General features: G+C 48.8%; 4 protein-coding genes across 4 annotated transcripts; all 4 read left to right on the plus strand.

The window, feature by feature from the left end:
- Nucleotides 1-430: 430 nt before the first annotated feature.
- Nucleotides 431-4,239, plus strand: N7503_006553 (uncharacterized protein; the record flags this gene model as incomplete). The annotated part of the gene is made up of 3 exons (XM_057066100.1): nt 431-510; nt 572-3,921; nt 3,977-4,239. The coding sequence occupies 3 exons, from the start codon at nt 431-433 to the stop codon at nt 4,237-4,239; spliced, it is 3,693 nt and encodes a 1,230-aa protein (XP_056921569.1).
- Nucleotides 4,240-12,554: 8,315 nt separating this feature from the next.
- On the plus strand, nt 12,555-12,785 carry N7503_006554 (uncharacterized protein; the record flags this gene model as incomplete). Its single annotated transcript, XM_057066101.1, has 1 exon — nt 12,555-12,785. One exon carries the CDS (start codon nt 12,555-12,557, stop codon nt 12,783-12,785), a length of 231 nt encoding a protein of 76 aa, XP_056921570.1.
- A 1,235-nt stretch (nt 12,786-14,020) lies between these two features.
- On the plus strand, nt 14,021-14,461 carry N7503_006555 (uncharacterized protein; the record flags this gene model as incomplete). The annotated part of the gene is made up of 1 exon (XM_057066102.1): nt 14,021-14,461. The coding sequence occupies one exon, from the start codon at nt 14,021-14,023 to the stop codon at nt 14,459-14,461; it is 441 nt and encodes a 146-aa protein (XP_056921571.1).
- A 5,587-nt stretch (nt 14,462-20,048) lies between these two features.
- Nucleotides 20,049-21,005, plus strand: N7503_006556 (uncharacterized protein; the record flags this gene model as incomplete). The annotated part of the gene is made up of 4 exons (XM_057066103.1): nt 20,049-20,450; nt 20,498-20,597; nt 20,643-20,857; nt 20,904-21,005. The coding sequence occupies 4 exons, from the start codon at nt 20,049-20,051 to the stop codon at nt 21,003-21,005; spliced, it is 819 nt and encodes a 272-aa protein (XP_056921572.1).
- Nucleotides 21,006-23,055: the final 2,050 nt, after the last annotated feature.

Here is a 23,055-nt window from a genome sequence, read left to right on the forward strand (position 1 = left end):
GAAGGCAGTGCTGGGAAGCTTTAAAAGAATTATTACGGGATGATACTTCAAAGTCTCCGGCTTATCCTCGCCCTGGGCATAGTGGGGCCAATAGGTAAGCCAGTCATTTGATTTGCGGTGAGCAGAGTAAATCCAGAGTACATGCAGTAAAGGCTACGATTGATAGAACAGCATCGAAAAGTAGCATCCGCGTTAGATTTTCAACGAGCTCAAGCGGAAAATTTTTTCATTTCCCGAGTCTAGCCATCAATCGACCAAGGCTTCTTGCTCCACCATTCACCCGCTATCGTTCGAGCTTATTCGCCACAAAACAAGATTTCCCATTGAATTGGCCCCGCATGCCACCAATTCGCTCCCCTTTATCGATGACCGGGCGAGTTTTTTCTTTTGTGCTCATCGCATTTGGACTTGCTTTTTCGATACCCCGGCAATGTCTCGTCCTGCCTCTCTTCTGGAGAACCAGTCGAGGCTGATGAGCTTCGGTACAACTAGGGAACGCGAATTTTTCAAGTCAGCCTTGGTTCTTGAGATCATTTGCTCGCAAGAAACTAACCTAGGTTTGCCTTCCCAGATACTTGCCGCTCGTGACAACCCCTTTGCAACACGTCGACCGGAATACTCTCTCCGCTAACTTTACCGCGCATCCCTCTCTCGATTCATCCCTTTCTGCATTCGCGCAACTAGGCGCATTACGGCTAGACGCCAAAAGAGTCATCATCTCGCTCTTTGGTCGGCACGAAGAGCATATCTTAACCGAAGCAACCCGGACGCTCAGCCTGCGAGATGAAACCGATCATAGAGCCCTGGATGAGCTCTGGGTTGGGGCTTGTACCATGTCTTACGACCGCAGTTTTTGTGCCGCGGTTGCCAATTCCGCGTCGTCCGTCTCTCAACCTACCCTTGCAACACCCAAAGTTTTCCTGGTCCCTGATTTGACCCAGGATGAGGCTTTTCACAATCATCCCGATGTCACCAGCTATCCCAGTATTCGCTTCCTAGCATGCGCTCCAATAATAAGCCCCAGAGGCATCGTGATCGGCGCCTACACGATCCTCGACGACAAACCTCGGCCCTTGCCTGGCCCCGATATCTTGAAGCTCTTGTCGAACATGGCAGAGACCGTCATGGATTACTTGGTCACTAGTCGGTCTCGTGCCCAACACATTCGAGGCGAACGCATGATGGTCGGACTGGGAAGTTTTTTAGAAGGGAAAGGGAGTCTGCGTACTTCGTGGGTAGAAGAAAACGAGGAAATTTCGAGCCCTGGCCAAGTCGATGATGGGGAAGGGCAACTAAATACTCCGCAGCAAGACAAACAACGCGCTGAAACTATGACCGATGTCCTAGTCAGGAAGAGGGGCCAAAGTAACATGCCTTTCCGTCTCAATCCTTCCATCCCTCCCTCGAAGGCTGGTAAAATAAATGCCCTAACTAAATCAACGGTCGCTCCATCACAATCCACGAGGAATCAATCCAAGTCTCCCGAGCCAGCTAGAACGAAGACCCGTACTGAAAGAGAAACGTTGACGGGACAAGTCCAAGCGGCATTCTCACGTGCCGCCAATATCGTTCGTGAAAGCATCGAGGTTGAGGGGATCGCTTACTTCGACGCTAATTTTAGTGGCCAAGATGCCCTGGTGGCAAGCAACAAGTCTGATTGCGAAAGCAGCCTGGGGAGCTCCGCAAGCGAAGGAGAAGGTAATCCAGGAAAGAGTGCGCCGCCCAAGATTGTAGATTCAGGGGCTCAAACCTCCGGCTCAGCATCAGTGCACCCCGCCAAGATTCTCGGGTTTGCCACCTCGACTGCCGCCAGCGTCAACGAAGAGTTGACGGGAGATGCCAAAATTTCGATATCAGAAGCCTTCCTTGCAGGGCTATTTCGTCGGTATCCTCGAGGCAAAATCTTCAATTTTGGTGAAGATGGCGCCATCTCAACTGGAGACACGAGCGATGGCGTTTTTAAAAACTTCAATCCCCGTGGGGGAAAAAGGTATAAAAAGACACGGAGATCGGTTCTGCGAGAGGATGCCCAGACCCTACTGACTGTCGCTCCCGAGTCTCGAAGTATTATTTTCTCCCCAATTTGGGACTCCCATAAATCAAGATGGTATGCGGGGACAATCGCGTGGACAAGATCTCCCAAGCGCATCTTTACCGTCGACGACGAATTAATCTTCTGCACGGTACTTGGCACCAGCCTTATGGCTGAAGTCCACAGACTTGGTGCTTTGTTTGCAGACCAAGCCAAGCGCGATTTACTCGCTAGTCTGAGTCATGAGCTCCGATCCCCTCTCCACGGCATCTTCGGCACGGCAGACCTTCTGAATGATACAACTTTGGATGCTCTTCAACGAGGATTTGTGCATACGGTCGCTTCTTGCGCCAATACCCTGCTCGGCTCAATTAATCAACTGCTCGAGTTCTCCAGTATAAACGATATGGAACGAGTCCATGGCGTTGGACCATCATCAGCCGCCGAACCTGATGCCCAAGCTAGCCTCCAAATAGATTATGCAGTGGAAAGCATCGTCGAGACCGTCTTTGCAGGCTTCGCCTTCTTTGACCAATCCCGGATGCCACTTCGAGGAGCCCTTGGCGCAAGCGCCGGTCGCAGCCAATTTGCCGGTTTGCCAGGTGCGGTGAAGGTGATCCTTGACATTAATAGCGCTTCACACTGGAAATTTGCCACAATTCCTGGCGCATGGCATCTCATTCTTACCAACCTGCTCGGGAACGCCCTCAAATATACTCAGCAAGGCTATATCTTCGTCTCTGTCGAGGCAAAGCCTGTGCTTTCGAAGCGGGAAGAGGAGCCTGTGCGTTCGAGAGTCACTATCTCTGTGAAAGACACTGGTTGCGGAATGGACCCGGAGTTTGTAAGAAATGGATACTTCACTGCCTTTTCGCAGGAGGATGATCTGTCGCCTGGCAATGGACTAGGTGCCAATATCGTGCAACGAACGATCGCATCGCTTGGTGGCGAAATCAAAATAACATCCGTGAAGGGCGTCGGCACTCAAGTCATCGTGTCCTTCGTCCTGGACCATGTCCCTGGACATAGTCGCTCGGAAAATGTGTCGAGTAAAAGCGCGGAAGATGATCCATTTGCATCCACAGCACGTCTAGTGCACAAGAAACGTGTTGGGATCCTAGGCTTAGGCAACTCTGAGGCTGACACAACTTTATCTTCATCTCTACGAAAGATATGTGAAGACTGGCTTCAAATGGAAGTTTATACAATCGAGCCTTCGGATCCACACTTTGGCCATTGTGACTTTTACATTGCGCCTCACGAATACCTGGACATAGGAAATCTAGAAATACAGTCCATTGTTCCTGATTCAAAGGCAAAATTCACTTCGCCTGTCATTGTCATATGCCCAACGCCAAGGATCGCTCATTCGCTTTCCAAGGCGACCGGCCTGCGGGGGAATTCTGATGTGCTTGAGTTTATCACCCAGCCTTGCGGGCCGAGAAAGATAGCCAAGTCCTTGGAAATCTGCTACAAACGCCAGGGTCGGCGGATTCATGGTCCCAATGCCCCAGGATTGTCCAGCCCAGGGCCTCCAAAGTCTTCTGAGGATGATCATTATATCGGCCACTTGGCTTCGAAATCAGATACAGAATCGCTCGGACGACGCGTGCCTCTTCCCAAGACACAAGATTATTTCTCGCATTCGTCTTCCGCTCAAATGCACATGCAAACTCCCGCGCCCACTAGCGAACAGGAATTTGGCATTCGTTCCTCGGCTCGGCAAGATTCCCCACTCGTGCTGTTGGTGGATGACAATTCTATTAATTTGTCACTCTTGGTTGCCTTCATGAAAAAACTGAAACTCGACTATCTCACTGCACAGAATGGGCAAGAGGCCCTCGACGTCTTCACAAAGAATTCGTCCCGGGTGTGCCTTGTACTAATGGGTTAATCTCCATTTCTTGCACGGGCCATGTCAACGATTTACTAACCATGGTACAGATATCTCAATGCCCGTCATGGACGGCTTAGAAAGCACACGACAAATCCGTCATTTTGAGGGCACTCTGAAGCCGCACGCCCGAGTGGTGATCGTGGCTTTGACTGGCGTTGCCCAGGTTGATACTCAACGCGATGCCATGGCGTCGGGCATGGACCTATTCTTGACGAAGCCTGTGCGGCTGCAAACTATTTTACAGGTTATTCAGGATCATACAGAGTTGAGACTACCCCTCAAGAACGAGAAAAACACTGCGCCACTATAGGTGGCCTTTTTCCGGCATGGCCAAGATGATGACCTCATGAATACGAGACGATTATTTACAGCTACAATATACCGACCTGTAAAGCCGACGCCGAAACCTGCGCCCAATCTATCGTCACCAAGATTACGCGGGAATTCTAGCAGATCTCAGTAGTATTATAATATAAGTAGTGTTGTGAAGGATAGATATCGGGGTATAGACCTGGCCAGAGGGTCCCCTTTTTCACAAGGGTGTATAAAACACCATTTATAAGCAGAATATTACCTATTTAGGTGTACTTATGCCTCAAAATATTACCTAAGAGGGTCCAAGGTCAAAATTTGGAAAGCGGTGGTGAAGATCTTCAACTGTGAGCACGGAGTTAGTGGATACGGCTTCGAACCACTATAGCTTCTGGAGCAGGCTGTTTCTTTTCACGTTCCTGACCTAGTCAATATTTCCTTCAGGCTTACCGACATATTTGGGATTTTACGTCCCTACTCTCGTTGCGGGAAGACTTCAAGATTACCGGAAATTTTCACATCATGCACATATCATAAGTGAATTTCTATACAATACGAACGTGAGCTATTAAGGATCAAATGATACATACGTCACGCCTCAACCCAAAGAGATATCATGCTGTTAGTCAATCCTTCGTGAAACCAGCAACATGGGATAACAAAATATGCTGGCTATTGGTTCTACCCGGGTGCACGTCACCGTCATTCGACCAGTTCATGCAAGAGAGGGACGCCGTGCCAGCGACCTCCGCATTCATGGAGAAGACTCGACTTCTCGGACAGTTCCACGCAGTTGATCCCGACGTCATAGGATTCTAACGAGACCCAGGAACGGAGCGGCAAGAACAACCAGCGTGATCTAACAGGCAGTGTGATGGTGGTAGATGAAACGTGGATCGCAGGGAGAAGGGCCAGGTCCCCTCCCTTCCCTTGAGAGGCAGGAAAACGACGCAGAAGCGGTTGACCGGCCGGGGAAATGGTCATTTATCCGGGGATAGCGTGTCATGGGGATGGAAGTGAGGCTAAAGCGTGGCGAAGTGAGGGAAGAAGAGGACATGGTGATGGGTGGTGCGAGGGGAGTTGAAAGTGGGAAGTGGGAGTGGGGAAGATGTGGAGATGCGGCGAAGCCGTGGAGGTGTGCGGGGCGGAAAAACGAAGTTGCGGGCGCAGCAGATGCAACAACCTTGAAAGGAGTTTGGCAGACATAGCAGGCCTTTTAATCAAGCTGGAAACGGGCTGGATGCCGGTGGCTGTGTCACTAGGGCGGAGATCGATTTTCTTTCATATTTCCTTTGTTTCTTTGGTGGAACCCTTTCACCGCGTTCTCCTTGTATTTCATTTCTTGGCAGCGGGCATATTGTGGGCAGAACCAGGGTCCACCGCCTATATGGCGAACCCTAAGTCCAGCTCCATGCGCGCATGCTCGGGTGCAGAGCACTATTACCTCGCTGCTGGGCAGACCACAGCACCCCGGCATAGCGGCTATTACTAGAGGCAAGCGAGATCGGGTATATAAATCATCCTACTACCACTCCTGCTTCTGTAGGTGAGCTGCTGACTTGGCACTCTCGTGCTCTTTGCTCTGGTCGCGCGCAGTCAGGTGACAATGAGCAGTTGATGACAAATCTGAAGTATTTATCATGTGACGAGCAATGAAAACTTTTCAACCCTTCTTTCATTCCTTCCAAAATTTCCAGCAATCAGCTAATATCGACAGCCTCTACACAATGGTGGTACAATTTTGCGAAGACTGCGGCTACCTACTGCCAGTCACTAGTATCGAGAAAATAACCTGCGACTTGTGCGGAAAAATCGCGAATAGTAAGCTCTTGTGTCAGCCCTATCCAAACTCCTCATCAAGCTAAACGCAGGCATCAGACGAAATGTTGACAAATGTGCAAATCTCTGAGTCGAGCAATTTCCCTTCAAAGCTCAGGGATAAACTTCGCTCTCGAACACAACAAGTTACACGTGAAGACATCGGCGATGGGCCAATTACGGAGATGGAATGTCCACAATGTTCCCACAAAAAAGCTAGCTGGACCGAAGCGCAGCTCCGCAGTGCGGATGAAGGAAGCACAATATTCTATTGCTGCATGCAATGTAGACACAGGTATGTTAGAATCTCAATATCGCTCGATAAAAACGCTTAATCAATATGAATAGATGGTCAGAAAACAACTGAAAGACTGGTGATTCCTCGGATCATAGCCATCTCCTCAACTCAACCTGTCATATTTTCTTCACAACCAACCACCGGCGCTAGTTTATTATTTTACATTACAATCCATCCTACAATCCATTGTCAATTGATCAAGGCGCATAGCAGAGCGTTTCATCCTGACTTGTAATATGTGGGATGTGCGCAACATGCAATGGTCTCCTGAATCGTTTCTCCCGAGCTGGACTTCCTCGGAGACACCAATTGATATCTCAAGCAATTGGTTGTGATGAGTAAGCTATCTTGGACAGCATCTGAACTTGCCTTACGACAAGCGCCTCGATGTCAGCGAGTCACCTGTATACACGAAAGTCCTTAAGCTTGCTTTGCTTTTCTAGACTATGCTTTACTCTCGCGCATATTACTCCTAGTCCATTTTGACAAATTTGTGAAACCAGGATAATCTTATATTTTAGTATACACGAAGACGTTTCGTAGTTACTATCTCTGCTCCACATCGTCGTCTCTTTGCCGCTTGGAGTGGCTGCCGAGTTGGTCGGCATTTCAAAGTACAGCGATGGAAGTCGATGATCAGCGCTCGTCCTAGCTCCTTACCTCTTGCCGAGCGGATACGGACCAGGTCAACTACAGATACTTGAAATTAGCTGCAGAGTCCAACAGGAAGTTCTCGGAAGACTTTTGGCAGACAGCGGTGTTGATGGTATGTACTGTCTAGTAGATAGGGCGTATGGATGATTTTAGGCTTGCATTTGTCGAGCTTGGTTATAGAAATGGTTGATCTTCCTCAGACCAATGGATGCGCAGCGGGGAAGTCTGCATAGTATGTTCCATGGTGAGGGTGAGGGTAGTTCGTGTTTGTGTTTGAATCGCAAGACTGATGTTATCAAGCAAGGTCTTGAAAGTTTGTCATTGTGCTCCTTATTTGGTACACAACCTTCGACTTGCTCTAGCAGTGGACTCTACAGCGAAGATTCTTGCCTAAATGAATAATTCACTTCGGCATCCACTTAAACGTCTATTTCGTTGAGCATCCGTTTAATCACTGATGACCTTCCTCTTTTCTCAACCTTACCTGAGGTAGTTATATGGGGATTTTCATCCTAAAGATATTCAAAAGTAATACTCAGCCTCAACTTCTTGCCTCGAGAAAACAGTTCGCCCCACCTAAGAGACTGTTTTTCCACTGCAGTCAAATCGATGTCAAGATGATCAAATCGCTTCAGCAGCAAGGCTTTCAAACGGGGCAATGTCCGGCGGGAGAGAGCTTTCTGAGGACGAAACGAAAGCAACCAAAAATCGAAGCCAGGGCTCGTAGACTCTGCCGCAAGAAACATCAACTGAGGAATGAGAGTCATCAACTGAGGAGGGGAAATCATTAACTAAGTAGTCAAAATCATCGACTAAGTAGTGAGAATCGTCAACTAAAGAGTGAGAAGGGCGAACTGGAGGCCAGAGGGAAATTCCTTCGGCCCGCCGATAGACAGTCGAAGTTAGAGCCTCCCAAGCGCTGCCCATAAAGGCTTATACTCTGTTTCCAAAGAGCGTTGAAGTGATATGCAGACAATGGCGGTTAGTGCAGGAAGTGCGAAGCTGCTGAGGAGCATTTTGAAACACTCATAATATATTTTGGGACCTTGTGGGATTTGGCAAGCGATTAGTTAAACCCGAAATCTGCAGCGCTGAATACTATGTATATAAATTAGTTGGCTCGGCAATCTCAGTGTCCAACTATCGGCACCTTCAGGGCGTAGTTCAACCTGCCTTCTTTCGCATGCTTGCTCTATTCCATCTGGCCCTAGTATGCTTATTGGAGGGCCTTAAATTGAAAACAAAGATTTAGCCACTTTTTCCTGAGGCCCTAGGTAGCACGATTTATTCACTGTTTGCCCTCACGAATTGTCCGGGCTAATGATGTCTTGGAAAATAGCCGAGTCATTGACCGTCTGGCAGAGACGAGGTGATGCTATTTAAGCTTGGAAAGCTGCACGCCATGCCCTTACGCTTATCATCTTCATCTTTTGTGTTACTCTGCGACATGGTAATGATATGCATATCGATAATTGCCCTTTTTTCATATGCATACTCGTCATTTGGCAGCGTCCTCGAAGTATGCATTGATATATTGATGTGAACCCTAGTACAGTAGTAGTAGTAGTAGTAGTAGTAGTAGTAGTAGTAGTAGTAGTAGTAGTAGTAGTAGTAGTAGTAGTAGTAGTAGTAGTAGTAGTAGTAGTAGTAGTAGTATTCATTTACACCGACCCCTCGCCGAAGTTGGATCCTAGGTCACGTGATATATATAGATTCTCTGAACACGTAATTACGGTCGAAAAGCATGTACCAATGGTATGGGTCACGTATGTGTGCTTGTCTGGTATTCTCTAGTCTCCACCACAGCAGTTTAACATGTGGTACGCTGACTAATAAAGTTGATTACATGATCCATTGTTCCGACATAGATCTGTTGTAGTTCAAAGGGAGATTCATTGTCTTTTATTCATAGGGAAACATGAGGCTATATATACAATGGGAAGATCAAGTTGATTTCCAATCAACTTGATTCTTCGTATACATACTTCGGGATTAATTCCGATGGTTCGGCTTGGTTCCTGATCTGCACCAGCCTCATATCACAACAAGATCTATAGGAGTGGCTGCCTGCTAGGCAGACACTCCGCTAGGCAGCAGGGAGATGAGCTGCTGCAACTACAAATAGCTAGATTTCCTTATATAGATGAATAATTACACTTGTACCTCAATCCAGGGTTTAACTTCGGCAAGGGGTCGGTGTAAATGAATACTACTACTACTACTACTACTACTACTACTGTATAAACAAAAAAACAAACAAATCATTAACGCCCGGCGGCTGAGCCGAAAGGGCAACTATCACTAATCTACTGTACATTTCCATCTGCATATGCTGTGTCTCTTGCAAGCCCAAACATGAAACTTTATAAAATATGACACTTCCAGAAAGCAGTGTCGCAGCGAGTTTCTCGTGGGTTAGTAAGTGGGTTAGTAGGCTGGCTTGAAGGCGCTTCTCCAAGTGTTCAACATCCTATCTTCGGCAGTTGAAGCGCGTCTACTATCTGTAGCACGAGGTGGTGGGTGAGTAGGGTCGGAAGAAGGGGGTGGGGGCTATGTTGGTCGGTATGTTTAAGTGGCCTCGAGTCGGCCCGTCGCAATGGCGAAACGTATGGAGGCCCGTACTGCCTCTAGGTTTGGCGTCCACTTCTGATCATCAGAAGCCTGTTTTCCGCCTAGGAAGAAGGATATGTTTCCTCTGTTAGTCTGCGTGCATTGTAGCATTTCCGTCTGGTGCGCCGTCCACTTCTGACATTGGAAGAGGAAGTGCTCCACGGTCTCTCTTGCTTGTCCGCAATTGTATTGATCCGTCTCTGCTATATTAATTTGATTGAGATACCCATTGAGTCTAGCTATGCCGGTTCGGAGTTGGGCTAGTATAGTCGCTTCTTTCCACGTTAGGTAATCATATAACTGCCGGGTGTGTTTGCCTGGCAGTGCGGCATCCACTCGTTTTGCGTGTCTTCCTATGTTCTCTAGTAGCTCACTGCTAGGGACTGCTTGGGACCATGCAATATTCAATATTGTCGACTTCATCCTCGGGGCGCGTTCTTGTGGGAGAGAATCTTCTTGTGTCGTAGCTCTGGCCTGTTCTTTAGCTAGACCTAATAGCTTATTGTCTTCGCTAGTAGGGATCTAGTGGGAACTGATCCGATTTCTATTTCTCCGCAACCTTCTTATCAACTTATATATCTGATAAACCAGCTCCTGGCTAGAGTGTCGTCGCGGGTTCCTTAGCGTGAGCGCCGCCGCCTTGTTGCTTATGAGCAACGTAATTGTGTAGTCTTTGATTTCCGCTACCATTTTTAATATATGTGCCATGGCTGCTAGCTCCATAGAGAACGGGTTTTGCTCTGCTCTCGCGCCCAATATAATGGATAAGGTTTTAAACTTCAATTTTCGATTTCGAGGAGGCTGTTTCTCGATTGCGACTCTAAACCCCACTAGCTCGTTCCGTGCCGAGCTGCTGACCGCGATCTATATCAATCCGCCCGCTTTAGGCTAGGGCTTATATTGTCTATTAATATTGGCCTATAAGCGTTCGTCCTATGGGGCCAACGTGAACGGGTTAATTGTTTCTAGTGCCTCTATGTCGATATGCCTAAGCGCATCTGTTACTTGGTATAGCGGCGAGCGATGATATTATCTGAACTTTCTGATCCGGTCTATACCTCTGCGGAGCGGGTTTATTTTAGGAAGTGTATGTATGTCTGTCCACATCTTCACGGCCCGTCTCTAGAATCGGCTCCGCGCGGTGGTAATATGGGCCTCCGCCTCCGCTACGCTGGTCGCGATGGTGAGGAATGTCCCCATAATGGCTTGTGCTCCAACTCTTTGGACTCAATTGATTGGCCCTATGGCCTTGTCCTTATACGCGTGTATCTAAACATTGGAGGCGTAGTCCATAACTGGCGCCACCGTTGATGTAAATAACTACCGCGTAGTTGCTGGGGAAAGGCCGCGAAGTCGCCGAAGCTCTATCGCTGCCTCTAGGCCCTTGGACGTGGCTCTCGCTATATGTTCCTTGTATTTTAGTCTCGAGTCCATTAGCAGACCTAGGATCTTGACGTGATCCTTGGGTGTAACTGTCTGTCCCTTGATGGTAAATGGTTCATAATCCAACTTACGCGTCTTGGGCGCAAAGTGTATAATAGCTGTCTTTTCGGCTTTAAAGGTCGCTCCGCTTCTCCTTTCCTAGTCGAGCGCTTTATTAATAATTGCTTTAATTCTTTCCCGGTTACTCTGCGCGGTTGGTCTGGTCACCCACGCGGTAAAATCATCCATAAAAGCGACTGCTCCCCCTGGCTGTCGATCTGTCTTTGTACAAGATCTGCGCTAAAAAAGAGGAATAGTATCGGTGAGAGGGGCAAGCCCTAGAGGAGGCCAGCTTGCGGTAATCTTCGGGCCTCAGAAAGTTGCCCGTTGATTTGGATGGTGGCCGTTCGTTCTAAGCAGAACGCTTGGACCCACTAGAGCAAGTCATCGGGTATGCCTCGCGCTTTTATCCTCTAGAGCAGTCGTTCTTTACACACACCGTTGTAGGCACCTTTTATATCGAAGCTGATTAAGCTCAACACTCGTTGGCCACGCCATACTGCGTAAATCTGCTCCTAAAGAAGCACGAGCGCTTGCTCTACGGATCGCTGCTTTCGAGCCCCGAAGTGGCTGGTCGGGAGTAACCCGTGCGTCTCCACCGCGTGTGAGATCCTTTCTACAACCACTGATTCGAGTATCTTTCCTAGTGTTGCTAGAAGTGAAATTGGTCTCCACGCCTTTGCAATAGTATAATTGTCTTTATTCGGCTTCTTGAGCGGTATGATCTTCGCATGTCTCTATTATGTCGGTAACGCGCCTTCTCTCAGTGACGCCTGGAATAAGTCGAGAACCCTATGCTTGACAGTCGGCCACGTCATCTTCCAGACTATCGCCGGTAGACCGTCTTCGCCCGGTGCCTTCCATGATTTTGCAGCAAAAAGCTGTCTTTCGATCTCTTCCATGCCAACCGTAGGCATCCTCACTGGCTCTCTCTGTGGTCTCGTCCCCTCGTCTTCAATCACGTCCGGCAGAGGGGGCCAAGAGACATAAAGTAGCTTCGGCAGGCCTACTTGCATAGACCACTACCCCAGTTTTTCGCCCAATAAACGAGGTTTCTGGACTCTTGAGGTGGACGAAGCCTCTCACCCTGGGTGTCTCTCAGTTTGCTCCTTAAGCACACATCACGGGCTGTTCAACTAGGACGACACCGCTTCAACCGATCAAGATCGGTTTCAGGCCCTCAGTGCGAGTGAGGTAGTTGGCTCCCGGCTCTTTGTGCACCGACACGCGCATCCGTCCTCTCGGGCTATACAGACAGTCTCTTGACAGGCCCTGACCCTGTCGCAGTGGCTGCCATTGTACACCACGCCCCGCGAGAGCTTGAACCCTCGTTTCGCGTTACCTGGGGAGGTCTCCCCCGCCAGGCCGACCGTGTCTTGCAGAAAGCCCTCGTGTACGCTCCGTCCGGCAGTGTACGTCGGCCACTTTCCACTAACCAAGCTTGTTCCCCGATGTCTGAGCAGGATCGATGGTGTGCCCGTGGCGACGCCTTAACGAGATCCATCGTTTGCCGCCAGCCAAATACCAATTCCTTCCAGATGCCCGTGTATCTCCCAGGAGGATGCCCGTGTCTCGGTGGTGTCCGTGTCAAGAAGAGGAGCCGCATCAAAGGTTGCCCGTGGCTGGGCCTTAACGAGGTCTCCGAGGCGGCGTCTTCAAGCCTTAACGAGTTCGAGTCTTAACGAGGCCCCCTAGGCCTTAAACGAGGTCTGTCCGATATTAGCTTGACTGCCTGTGTCACCAGTTCACTACCGCCTCGCCGCATCTCGCACGATGCGATCCCAGACCGTATGCAAGCTCAGGGGTGTCCTGTCTTCTTTCTAGGGCGACACCACTTTCACTGGTAATGCAAGACCAGCGGCTGGGCCCGAGTGCGAGTCGAGTAAAAAGAAGTCGGATGGTTTTCATATCCCGTTATCCCCTGATTTTGCTGTGGTTGTGCGATCGCTTCCCGCACCGGGCCGGACCGCACAACCACAGCGGATTCAATTTGGTCTCCCCAACGAGGATTAACACCGGACACCACGAGAAGGTATGAATCCATTGTCCCAACAGCCTGGCTAGGACTGCTGCCCAGTGCGAGCTCACTAGGGGCTGAACCCTAGTACAGTAGAATTCGAAAACAGATTACCCCTCGGACACACTGGCTTTCTTTCCCAGCGCCCCACTTAGATGGCGCTAAACCGGAATCCGTCACAGGCAGCCCTTCCATCTTTTCTTGATGTATTTCTGGTAGATCGCCAGAATTACCGTAATTACAGGTTCCGACATGGGCCAGACCATACTTGCCGAAATGCGCCCGTGATCATACAGTAGAATTGAGAAAGAAATTGCCCTTTAACACACTGATCGTTCTTTTTCTCGGTTCGTACACGAAACCCCAGTAATCTATTTAATAATACTACGCCGCAATACCGCTTGACGGTAACCACTCACGTGATGAATCCCATCCCACGATGGGATAGGTACAGCACATCCTATGATGGGATGGGATCCCATCAGAGGACGGGACGGACTAGGTATATAAGGACGGTCATTACCACACATGTATTTAGACTTCGCGTTCAATTACACATTGTTACTTGGAACCTACAGTTCTAGCTTCACAACTTGTTTCGTACTTAAGTCAACCACCCTACTAGGAGAGGTATACTTAGTCTCTTGTCACTCGACACAGATCCTAAGCATAGCTTGACTAGGCGCTACTATCTGGCACTGCCCAACAAGAGTCTACTCTATAGATCCGAGCCCGTGTAAGGCCTAACGGCAACGGTACGATTGCGACTGAGACTTGAGGACGAGCCTCGACGAACGTATACGACCACTACGAGCGATACTCACTGTGACCAGTTAGCACCGCGTAACAACTAGCCGTTTTTTCCCCGAGGAAGACGATGATGAAGACCGCCGCGCGGCCATGAGTGATGAGAACCTGAAGGCTTTAGAGCTGGCCTACCGCAGATGCGACATTGAGGATATTGTTAGTGCATCAATTTGCGCAATGAGAAGAGCCAAGGATGTTCGATGGGGAAATTATATCATAAGCGCTCCGCCACCTTTCAACAACGACATACACACTCTGGAAGCTTTGGATCGGAACCCCGCGGAGGTGCTGAGGAAGGCATTTCCTGATGTTGATGCGATTTTCGAGAAGAAAGGGTGGAAACATCTTACGAGAATCGACCGAGTGTATGATTCAAGCAGGGCGGTGAAGGAACTAGGATGGAATCCAAAATTTACATTCGAAAAGACAGTGGGGAGATTGGTACGCGGCGAGCAATGGAAGAGTGACTTGACAGTGAGGGTCGGCAAGAAAGGTTATCATGCTGTGAGCACTGGGGTGTATACAAAGCGATGAGCATATAGATCGCTCAAGTGAAGTAGGAGCAAACTATTGGTTTGTGAGATAGCGAGTGCATACACTGTGGACAAGCGCGAAGGGCTTGATGGAATCCAGGATCTGACTAGATTTGATCGTCTAAGCCAGATCTCCGGACCTCTCCCCACACATTGGAGAGCCTGCCTAGAACATTCTATAGCGATCTACTGGTATTTCATAATGACTCATTGAACGCTGAAATGTAATACCTTATAAGACACAATACGGCCAAGCAGGGGTTGGACCTGGAGTAACCCAATACGGCTTAACGGGGTCTCGGGTACGGGCGGAGAAAAAAACAGTCAGTGTGTTAAAGGGCAATTTCTTTCTCAATTCTACTGTATGATCACGGGCGCATTTCGGCAAGTATGGTCTGGCCCATGTCGGAACCTGTAATTACGGTAATTCTGGCGATCTACCAGAAATACATCAAGAAAAGATGGAAGGGCTGCCTGTGACGGATTCCGGTTTAGCGCCATCTAAGTGGGGCGCTGGGAAAGAAAGCCAGTGTGTCCGAGGGGTAATCTGTTTTCGAATTCTACTGTACTGCTCTAACAAACACGAGAAGAAGCAATGATTCGCTAGCTAGCGTTGACATATCTAACGTCGCTGATATGCAACGCGAAATGAACCCCCTGAATCCACCGCTTCATAAAAGCTATATAAACTCATATCTGTGTATATTTCCCAGAAAGGTTGTATATCTCTTGCGGAGGTGCTGTTTGGTCTGTTGGTGGGGTTTCCACGTTTTGAGACGCCACTTTAACCTCCAAGGTGTTAACGCGCTCTTTAAGCCTCTAAGCTCGCTGCTCAGCTGCTTGAAGATAATAAATCAGGTATTGCATATGGGCTTTAAGTTCGGCCTTCTCTTCTTTCTCTTAGTAGTTCATGCCAAGCAGCTTTGTGCATTCGGTGGAGATTTTATTGATGATTATCTCCGCTCTTATTCTCGTATTTTTCACGCTCTACTATGCGAAATAAGCGCTTATCGCACCCTATGGAAGTCTTGGGGTGTTTTGAATGGATGGAGTTAAACGATTGTATGGTGAGGGAATGATAGCCGAAAAATGCACTCGCTTTATTCTCTTTGGAGGCATATCGATATTGGATTTGGAGCGTATGCTCTAAGCTTGCGAGTTAGAGGGGTACTGGGATTCACCATATTTATATACCTACTAAAGGAATATATGATTCTATTAAGGCCTTTCCGCTAAATTCTAGTAGACCTTCTAGCAAAATACGGGCCCTAGGATGAACAGTGTAGTTCCCGGATCACGGTGGTTGGTTCCTAGGGGGCATGAAGCTCCTGGGTCCTGTAAGAGCATTCCTAGGGTGTCGTGACAGGTTCCTAGAGGCCGTCACTTAGGCCTAGGGGCTATTATCTTCCGTGAAAGGTCAAAAATTAGCCCGTTATATGGCTAGCGCGAATTAATCTTCCCGTGATGTATTTAAGTAACTAGTGAGAAGGACTATAAATGCCTGTTCCACCGCAATGGCCGATGACTGGTTCTTCACTATTGAGTTCGATAGTTGTATTTCTTTTTTTATCTAGTTTGAACACACTTTGGCCTTCCCGAAAATGGACTATCCTTTATGGTTGTGGAACCCGCTCTTGATCTATGAGATGGGTAGTGGGCCCTTTAAGCACGGGAATGCCTGCTATGGCATCACGCAAAAAGGCGACTAGTGCAAAAACGCGGTGAGAAAAGAGGTTCTTAAGAGCGGTCGCTAGAAGCTAGACACCCTCGCTGAGAGACCCTTTAGTGTTAACAATCTCTAGCTCAAGTTACGCGATATTGTAGCAGAATTCCTCTGCACGAGATGGCACTAGCTACGCTAGGCCGACCTGGTCGGGTAGCGATGGTACGAGGCCGCGATTTAGAATCAGCCCTAGACGCGCCGGTCTCAACCCGTAACTCGCCGCCCTCTAAGGCTAGTCAGATTAATAAGACACTCCGCCATCGATCCTAAAAGGCGGACTAAAAGGCGGAGTTAGTCGCGATCCCGCGCAATGGACGGCGTTGAACTTACTAGCCTATCTATCTTGGTGCCTTCGTAACTTGGTCTATCATCTAGAGACCGACAGGTCACGCTAGCTATGCTTCGGGCGAACTAGGTGACCTGGTCGGTATTAGACGAGACTCCTACTAACTTAATGATTGCGAATGATTAGGCGGGACCGTAGACTCTAAAGCTTAAATATTTTACCTATAGATCACCCTAAAGCTCTAATTCACGCCGCGAGAAATGCTATATCTACCATAGAAAGGATAAGAACGAGCCAGTGACTCTATATTACGGAGGATGTAGGTTTATGGCTTATTTAGACTATATGGAACTATGGCTTGGGACATAGCGGCCTAGATATCATACGTTATGCCCATAATGGTAAGCAACATCTAGCGCGATCAACCGATACAGGCCGAACATCACTAACTAGAGAATAGTATGTACGACGGAGCTTTCATCGCGAAATATCAGCCACGAGGGGCTCATTCACTAAGCGCCGCCAATACCGAATAGACGAACTCGTCAGAACACGATACCAGCGCTTTAACTACTGCAGCTACGCCGCGGCCAGCGGCGGAAGGGTTACGTCTTTCTAACTGGTCTGACACGCCCGGTCTACGCCGATCTGCCCGATTGGCTAGGCGTTTGGGTCCTTCCACTGAATCCCAGCCATTGGGCCCTTAACGCCGTTCATTACGACTGTCGAGTAGCCAATGACTCTCACTCGGGAGACTGATGGACTAAGTAGATACTAACCGCGGAAAAGACCGCAGGCGCTAGTGCACGGGGAGGGTGGGTCTATAGCACCCATAGTCTAATAGAGAATAATTACGAATATACGACTAATAGATACGGAGAATTCTACTATCATATGGTTCTTCTTTTTCTTTAGTATGAAATTTGCCAACGGCGGTGGCCATACGGCTAGTATTTTCTAAGTAGGAAACAGTAGCAGTATATTGGCAATTACATATGGCTATCTAAGCTAGTCGGCTCTTGAGATCAACCTCTGTCTCTAGCACTGGTTCGAAAGGGTCCATAGCAGGGGTCTCGCGAGCCGCCCAGAGCAGCCTATGGGAGGAAAGAAGGCGATGATGAGTTAGCGGAAGACTTAACGGTCACCGGCGGGGACGGGGGAACTATACGCCGCGTTCTGCTCGGTTCAATTAGGGCGGCTGTCTGCCATGCTGGTTCGCTTGCTATCCATGAAGCATTAATATTCAGGCCATGTATATAGGGCGGCTCCTCTACTCCTTCAAAGTCTGATTTGGTCACCGGAAATATTGGTGGGAGTGGCACAATTGAAAGAAATGCCCCTCTCATAGCAAAGGTTACTGGTCGGTCATAAACTTGAACTTGATGTTGCACAGGATCCTCACTCACGGGCACTAGTTCTCCGCCCTTTTGTCTGGGCTAGGAAGCGGCCATCGCATTGACCGTTGAAGATTGTGTCAACTCACAGCGAGTGAAAGGCCTGCTCTCAAGAAAGTTGAAAGAACCCTCTTCACCACCCTCTCTTCACCACCCTCTCTTCACCACCCTCTCCACCCTCTCTTCACCACTTTTCCCGTTCTGTACCTCTAAATTCATGTCAGTTACTTGATGGAGATCTCATTGTAGATAATCTAACCATAAATGCGCCCTCAAAAATGACAGCGGTGGCCGCTTCCAGCGTTGAAGCAACGCGGTGGACAGTTTAATTCGTCGCCTTGTGGGTCCAACCGGTGACCCACCGAGACCCGCATGGATTGATCGATTTACCTCGCCCTCGGAGGTACCCACTAGAATTCTATTCATTATATTTACTTGAGGTCACCGGTGTGACCGATGTCCAGCGCTTCACTTTACGTTGTCATTGCTGGGAGTCTGGTGTGTGGAAGACAGCTGCTTCAACGAACGGCTTCATCAGAGGGGTTCAACGGACTGCTTAACCGGTATTTGAATAGATCTCTGGCGGAGGTGAAACATGATACTTCTTAATTTGCGCTTTTCTTGCCCCTACCTGCTGGAGAGTCCCAGGAGCTCTTTACCAACTTTCCAGGAGCTTACATACAATGGGGAATTACGTATGCATGAGCTGGTTCCCAGGCTGGCCAAGTTGGCTTTTAATCTGAAGCATATGTTGAGTGTGTTTCTTATTCCGGATCCTCTTTCGTTCATGCTATGCCTGTCATGAAGTCTTTCACTATCCTGTACACCGCGTTCACTACGTCCTTGTCGGCTGTGGAGGGCAGATAGTTTGCATTGTCTCATGGAAATCTTCCAGAGAGCTCGCTGCGCCGGATCCAATTGGTAGTATATATATCCACGTTTGTGTGCGCGGCCGTGAGCTTGGGACTGAGCTGCAGCAATAGTCATCGACCTGTCGAAGAAGTCCTGAGAGGGCTGATCGCCCTGCTCATAATCCTACCCGGGGTAATGTGGCATCTTGTTTCATTATCGCAAAAGCTGATTGCAAGTCAGTATCTCGGGCTCATTTAGTCAATTTGGGGGATGAGCTGACTATATTCAATCCCACTATATGCGTGATGAGCCCGGATTTCAAGGCTGACAACGTATAGCACCATCAATACTAGCGCCCACACTTAGCAAACTTAGACTGCTTCGAAGTGACCTTCCTCCAAATATGCATAGATTTAGCTTTATAGTGTTCCTGGCTCGTGCCACGGAGTTTTTCATGCAAAGTCTGTTTTCTCAAACACTTTTGCACTTTAGTGAATTTAAAGCCCTGATTCGATAGACAAACCTGGGCTGTACATAGAAGGAAAAGGAGGTCTTACAGTCGGGATCGTTGTTTCACCACATCAATTGTTGTGTCAAAGATCCCGTCGAGGAAATCAAATCTATGAGCGTCTTTAATCATATTTACTTTCATTTTCAAGGCTAGATAAACATTGTTTCGGTGTATTAAAGTGGTGAAGCGGTGAAGTGGTGATGTGGTGGAGATGTGTAATTTATTGTTTTGAACGCCCGGGTAAGTCTGCCACCCTCATCGAACCAAATCAAGCCAGGGACCTTCACCATGCAGAACATAGACTTGTCAAGATGTACACTGCCAAACGTACTACTGTAGTTCGAGCATCCCCTCAACTTCCGTCATCAATGCCTTTGATTCTTGGGCGGTGGTGGGCTTAACACAACGACCTAATATTAATGGGCGTGGTGGATCATCCCGAACTTGATGTCTAGGCGGCCGCAGAAATCGAAGAGGAAGGTGAACAAGCATTTTCAACCTCAAATTCCCACTTAAAACGCATTCACATATTAAGGAGATTATCGGACCTTGGAATATCCTAATCCAAATGCGATACAGCCCAGGGCCATGGCATACAATCAATGCGGTATTCGTCTATAAAATACTGTCTACTGTCCCATCTGCTACTCCCATTGCGCCTGTTCTGGGTGTCTGACAATTGCCATGTCAGCCAGTCAGTTCCAAAGCAACCTAATATTCGATTTCGATGCCATAAAGGCTCAACAGCAACTTCCACCAAATTTTACCCTCCAGGGAAAAGAAAGCACATATCATGTGAAACTATCGAGGTCGCGAACCCGCATGCCGAAAATTGTCTCTGGGTCGCCCAAAAGTCTCTGCCTTCCCAACCTACTTGAACTCCACGACATTTCTGCCGCACTGATTGTAAGACAGGAGTCCCCATGGGATACATATCTACCGACCATCACCTACGACATGGCAGGTCCGGTGGTCATTGCCGCTCGCCGCACCCGCCCGTCACGCGTAGTGGCATTTCGAAAGTATCGGAGACAAGACGCCAAGCGGTTGGTTGATAAATTCGGGCGACTCGAACATGCGAACATTCTCTGCGTTCGGGAATGCTATATTGACGGCGATTTCATGTTCGCTCTGGGGGACGATCTACCAATAACACTAGCCCACATTGTTAATTGTGCGGCTCTTTACCCTACTGAAGTACAACTGGGTTCGATCATGTCCCAGGTATGCCGTTCCAGTTCTTTCCTCGACACGTCATAATTGATTTACAGACTCTAGACGGCGCCTGGTATCTGGCGGCGTCTGGCCTCACCCACCAGTCTTTTTCGTGTTGCAAGATACTACTCGGGCTAGATGGGATTGTCAAGATTGGTCAGTCACGCATCAGGCACTGACCAGGAAGCTGACATCGGACAGCATGCTGGGACTACTGCGTGGACTGCACACCAAGTCAGGCAGAAGCCGCATATCTCGCCGCCCTGCCGTCAATCACCATGCGGCTCATGCAGAAATACGACAAGGAGGAAGGGGTTGCCGGGGTCGACGACCTCTATCGCTGGCCGGTCGATTCAGATGCAGTGGAGTTCTTGTCTGCCACCGCGACGACAGTGTCAATCGATTCCCTGAAGGAGGTACACAAGCCTGACAAGGCTTTGGAACGGGGCTAACCGCGAGCAGCAACCTCTCGTCGCCGCAAAGTACCGCCCCGCTTCTGATCTCGTCATTCTTGCGAGGACAGTCCTGCTTTCCAGCCAAGTGCCTTGCACGTACGAGTCGTGATCTAATCCAATCGTCCTGCAGCGCTTTCGGTGTAAAGTTGTCGTCGATGCGCCCTGCTTCGCGGACGCTGTCGACATGTGTCATGCCCCGCGCGAGGTGAGTGACCCGACATGTACGCGCTCGTTGCCCTTCCAAGATTTCATGGAAGCTCCAATCGAAGTCAAGCCACCTGGCGTGATATCCACCGATAGGAGGCAGAATTCTCTGCCATTGGCGCTTGAATTTTGATGCGATAGCAAAGCACTCGGCGGGCAATTTGTGCAGGATAAGTCTGGGTGAACAGACAAAAAATGCAAAAAATAGCTGCCAATATTAGATCCAAGCTCGAACAACACGAGAAGATGAGACCTTGTCAATGCTTCTCAGCCGACGAGAGGAGACGCTTGCCAACCCGCCCAGCTAAGCCTAGAATCCAACTACGAGCCCTGACCTGCACATACTAAATATTTGCGTTTTCAATCTCCCAGTGCTGGAGACCAGCAAAGAGCCGCTGGAGAGCAAAATGATACAACGGTCGGCGTTGTCATGTCTGTGGGCACCAAATTTGATGGTGTTGAAAGAGACCCCCATATACTGGCATGCATTCTTCTCATCTGTACTGGCAATGTAAGTGCCTCAACTAGATAAAGTCGATTGTTCGTGGCCTGAAGAGCGACTGGGATAACGACCAAAAGTCCAGGTTTGACAATTCGAAACGACGGTGAAGACTCATGACATATCTAGCGGCGATGATCGAAATATTCTAAAAGCCAATGGGTTTCTCTTGCCTGTCAACGAAACAACAAGGCAGAGCTGTTCACATCCACTGCCTGAAGCAATCCTCTTTTGAAGCCGCCCTGCGCGACACGATGGGTCTAGTATCGCATCCAGACCTCCTGCTCTCTTCTGGAGTATCATCAGGCGAACTATGCTAGACCGAACAGGTGGCACTCTCCGTGAGCCAGACCCTGCATCCAGATGCCTCATCACGGAGAGTGCAATCGGAACAATCGTTCGGCCAGTATATGGTGTCGTCGATGATCCAGGGCGATCCAAGCTGACAAAGCCTTGTGGAAATGGACGCCGCCACGTTCAAGCTGCTCGCCCTGCCGAGATTGTGGCCAAGATGATGGGGAAAGATTCACTTCTCCATAAGTGAAGTGCTGAGATCGAGAGTCTGCCGACTCAATTGCAGAGCCGATCTGTAGAGGCTTTTGCAGGTCAGTCTTGCCTTTCGGTGTCTGGTGCGCACGACTGACCGAATACTACCAATTTGATCTGGAGCAGCGAGCTCTCTGGAAGATTTCCATGAGATAATGTAAACTGTATGCCCTCCACAGCCGAAAGGGACGTAGTGAACGCGGTGTACAGGATAGTGAAAGACTTCATGACAGGCATGGCATGAACGAAAGAGGGTCCGGAATAAGAAACACACTCAACATATGCTTGAAACTAGAAGCCTACTGGGCCAGCCTGGCAACCAGCTCATGCACTACAACGCAGTGCAATTCCCCATTGTATGTAAGCTCCTGGCATTAAAGACGTTATATGCACAAAGCTCCTGGGACTCTCCAGCAGGTAGGGGCAAGTCGCTTTGGCCCACTGAGCCAGCGTATATTCCAGAAGCTATTGAGTGCACGTAAATGATTTGCACACCCACTCCACACATTTCTGAACTCGTCACAAACCGAAGAAATGCATGCCCACTCAAATGTGTGACGCTTTCACAGAGAAAGATCTCAAGGTCTCTCCGCTAGGAAGATTGATTGTAAATCATCCACTGAATACCATTCCAATACGAAATCCTATGTTTCAATATAATAGTATGTGCCAGAAATAGTATATTGAACAGACAGGCTAGGTCTCAAGTACAGACATGGACAGCAGAGTGAAAGTGGTCGAGAGTGCATGTCTGGCTGACGGTGGATTGAACTCGCCACGGGGCGCGCAAGCATTATTCAAAAAGTCAACGATTTATTGATCTATATTCCGGTGTCGGCTCTGAAGAGCCTGGAGATTTATGGAACTGGAACTCTTATAGGGATTCATGCAAATACCGCGCGCAAGGGTA

Source organism: Penicillium pulvis (assembly GCF_028828015.1).
Source record: "Penicillium pulvis strain IBT 33274 chromosome Unknown contig_3_segment0_segment0, whole genome shotgun sequence".
NCBI lineage: Eukaryota > Fungi > Ascomycota > Eurotiomycetes > Eurotiales > Aspergillaceae > Penicillium > Penicillium pulvis.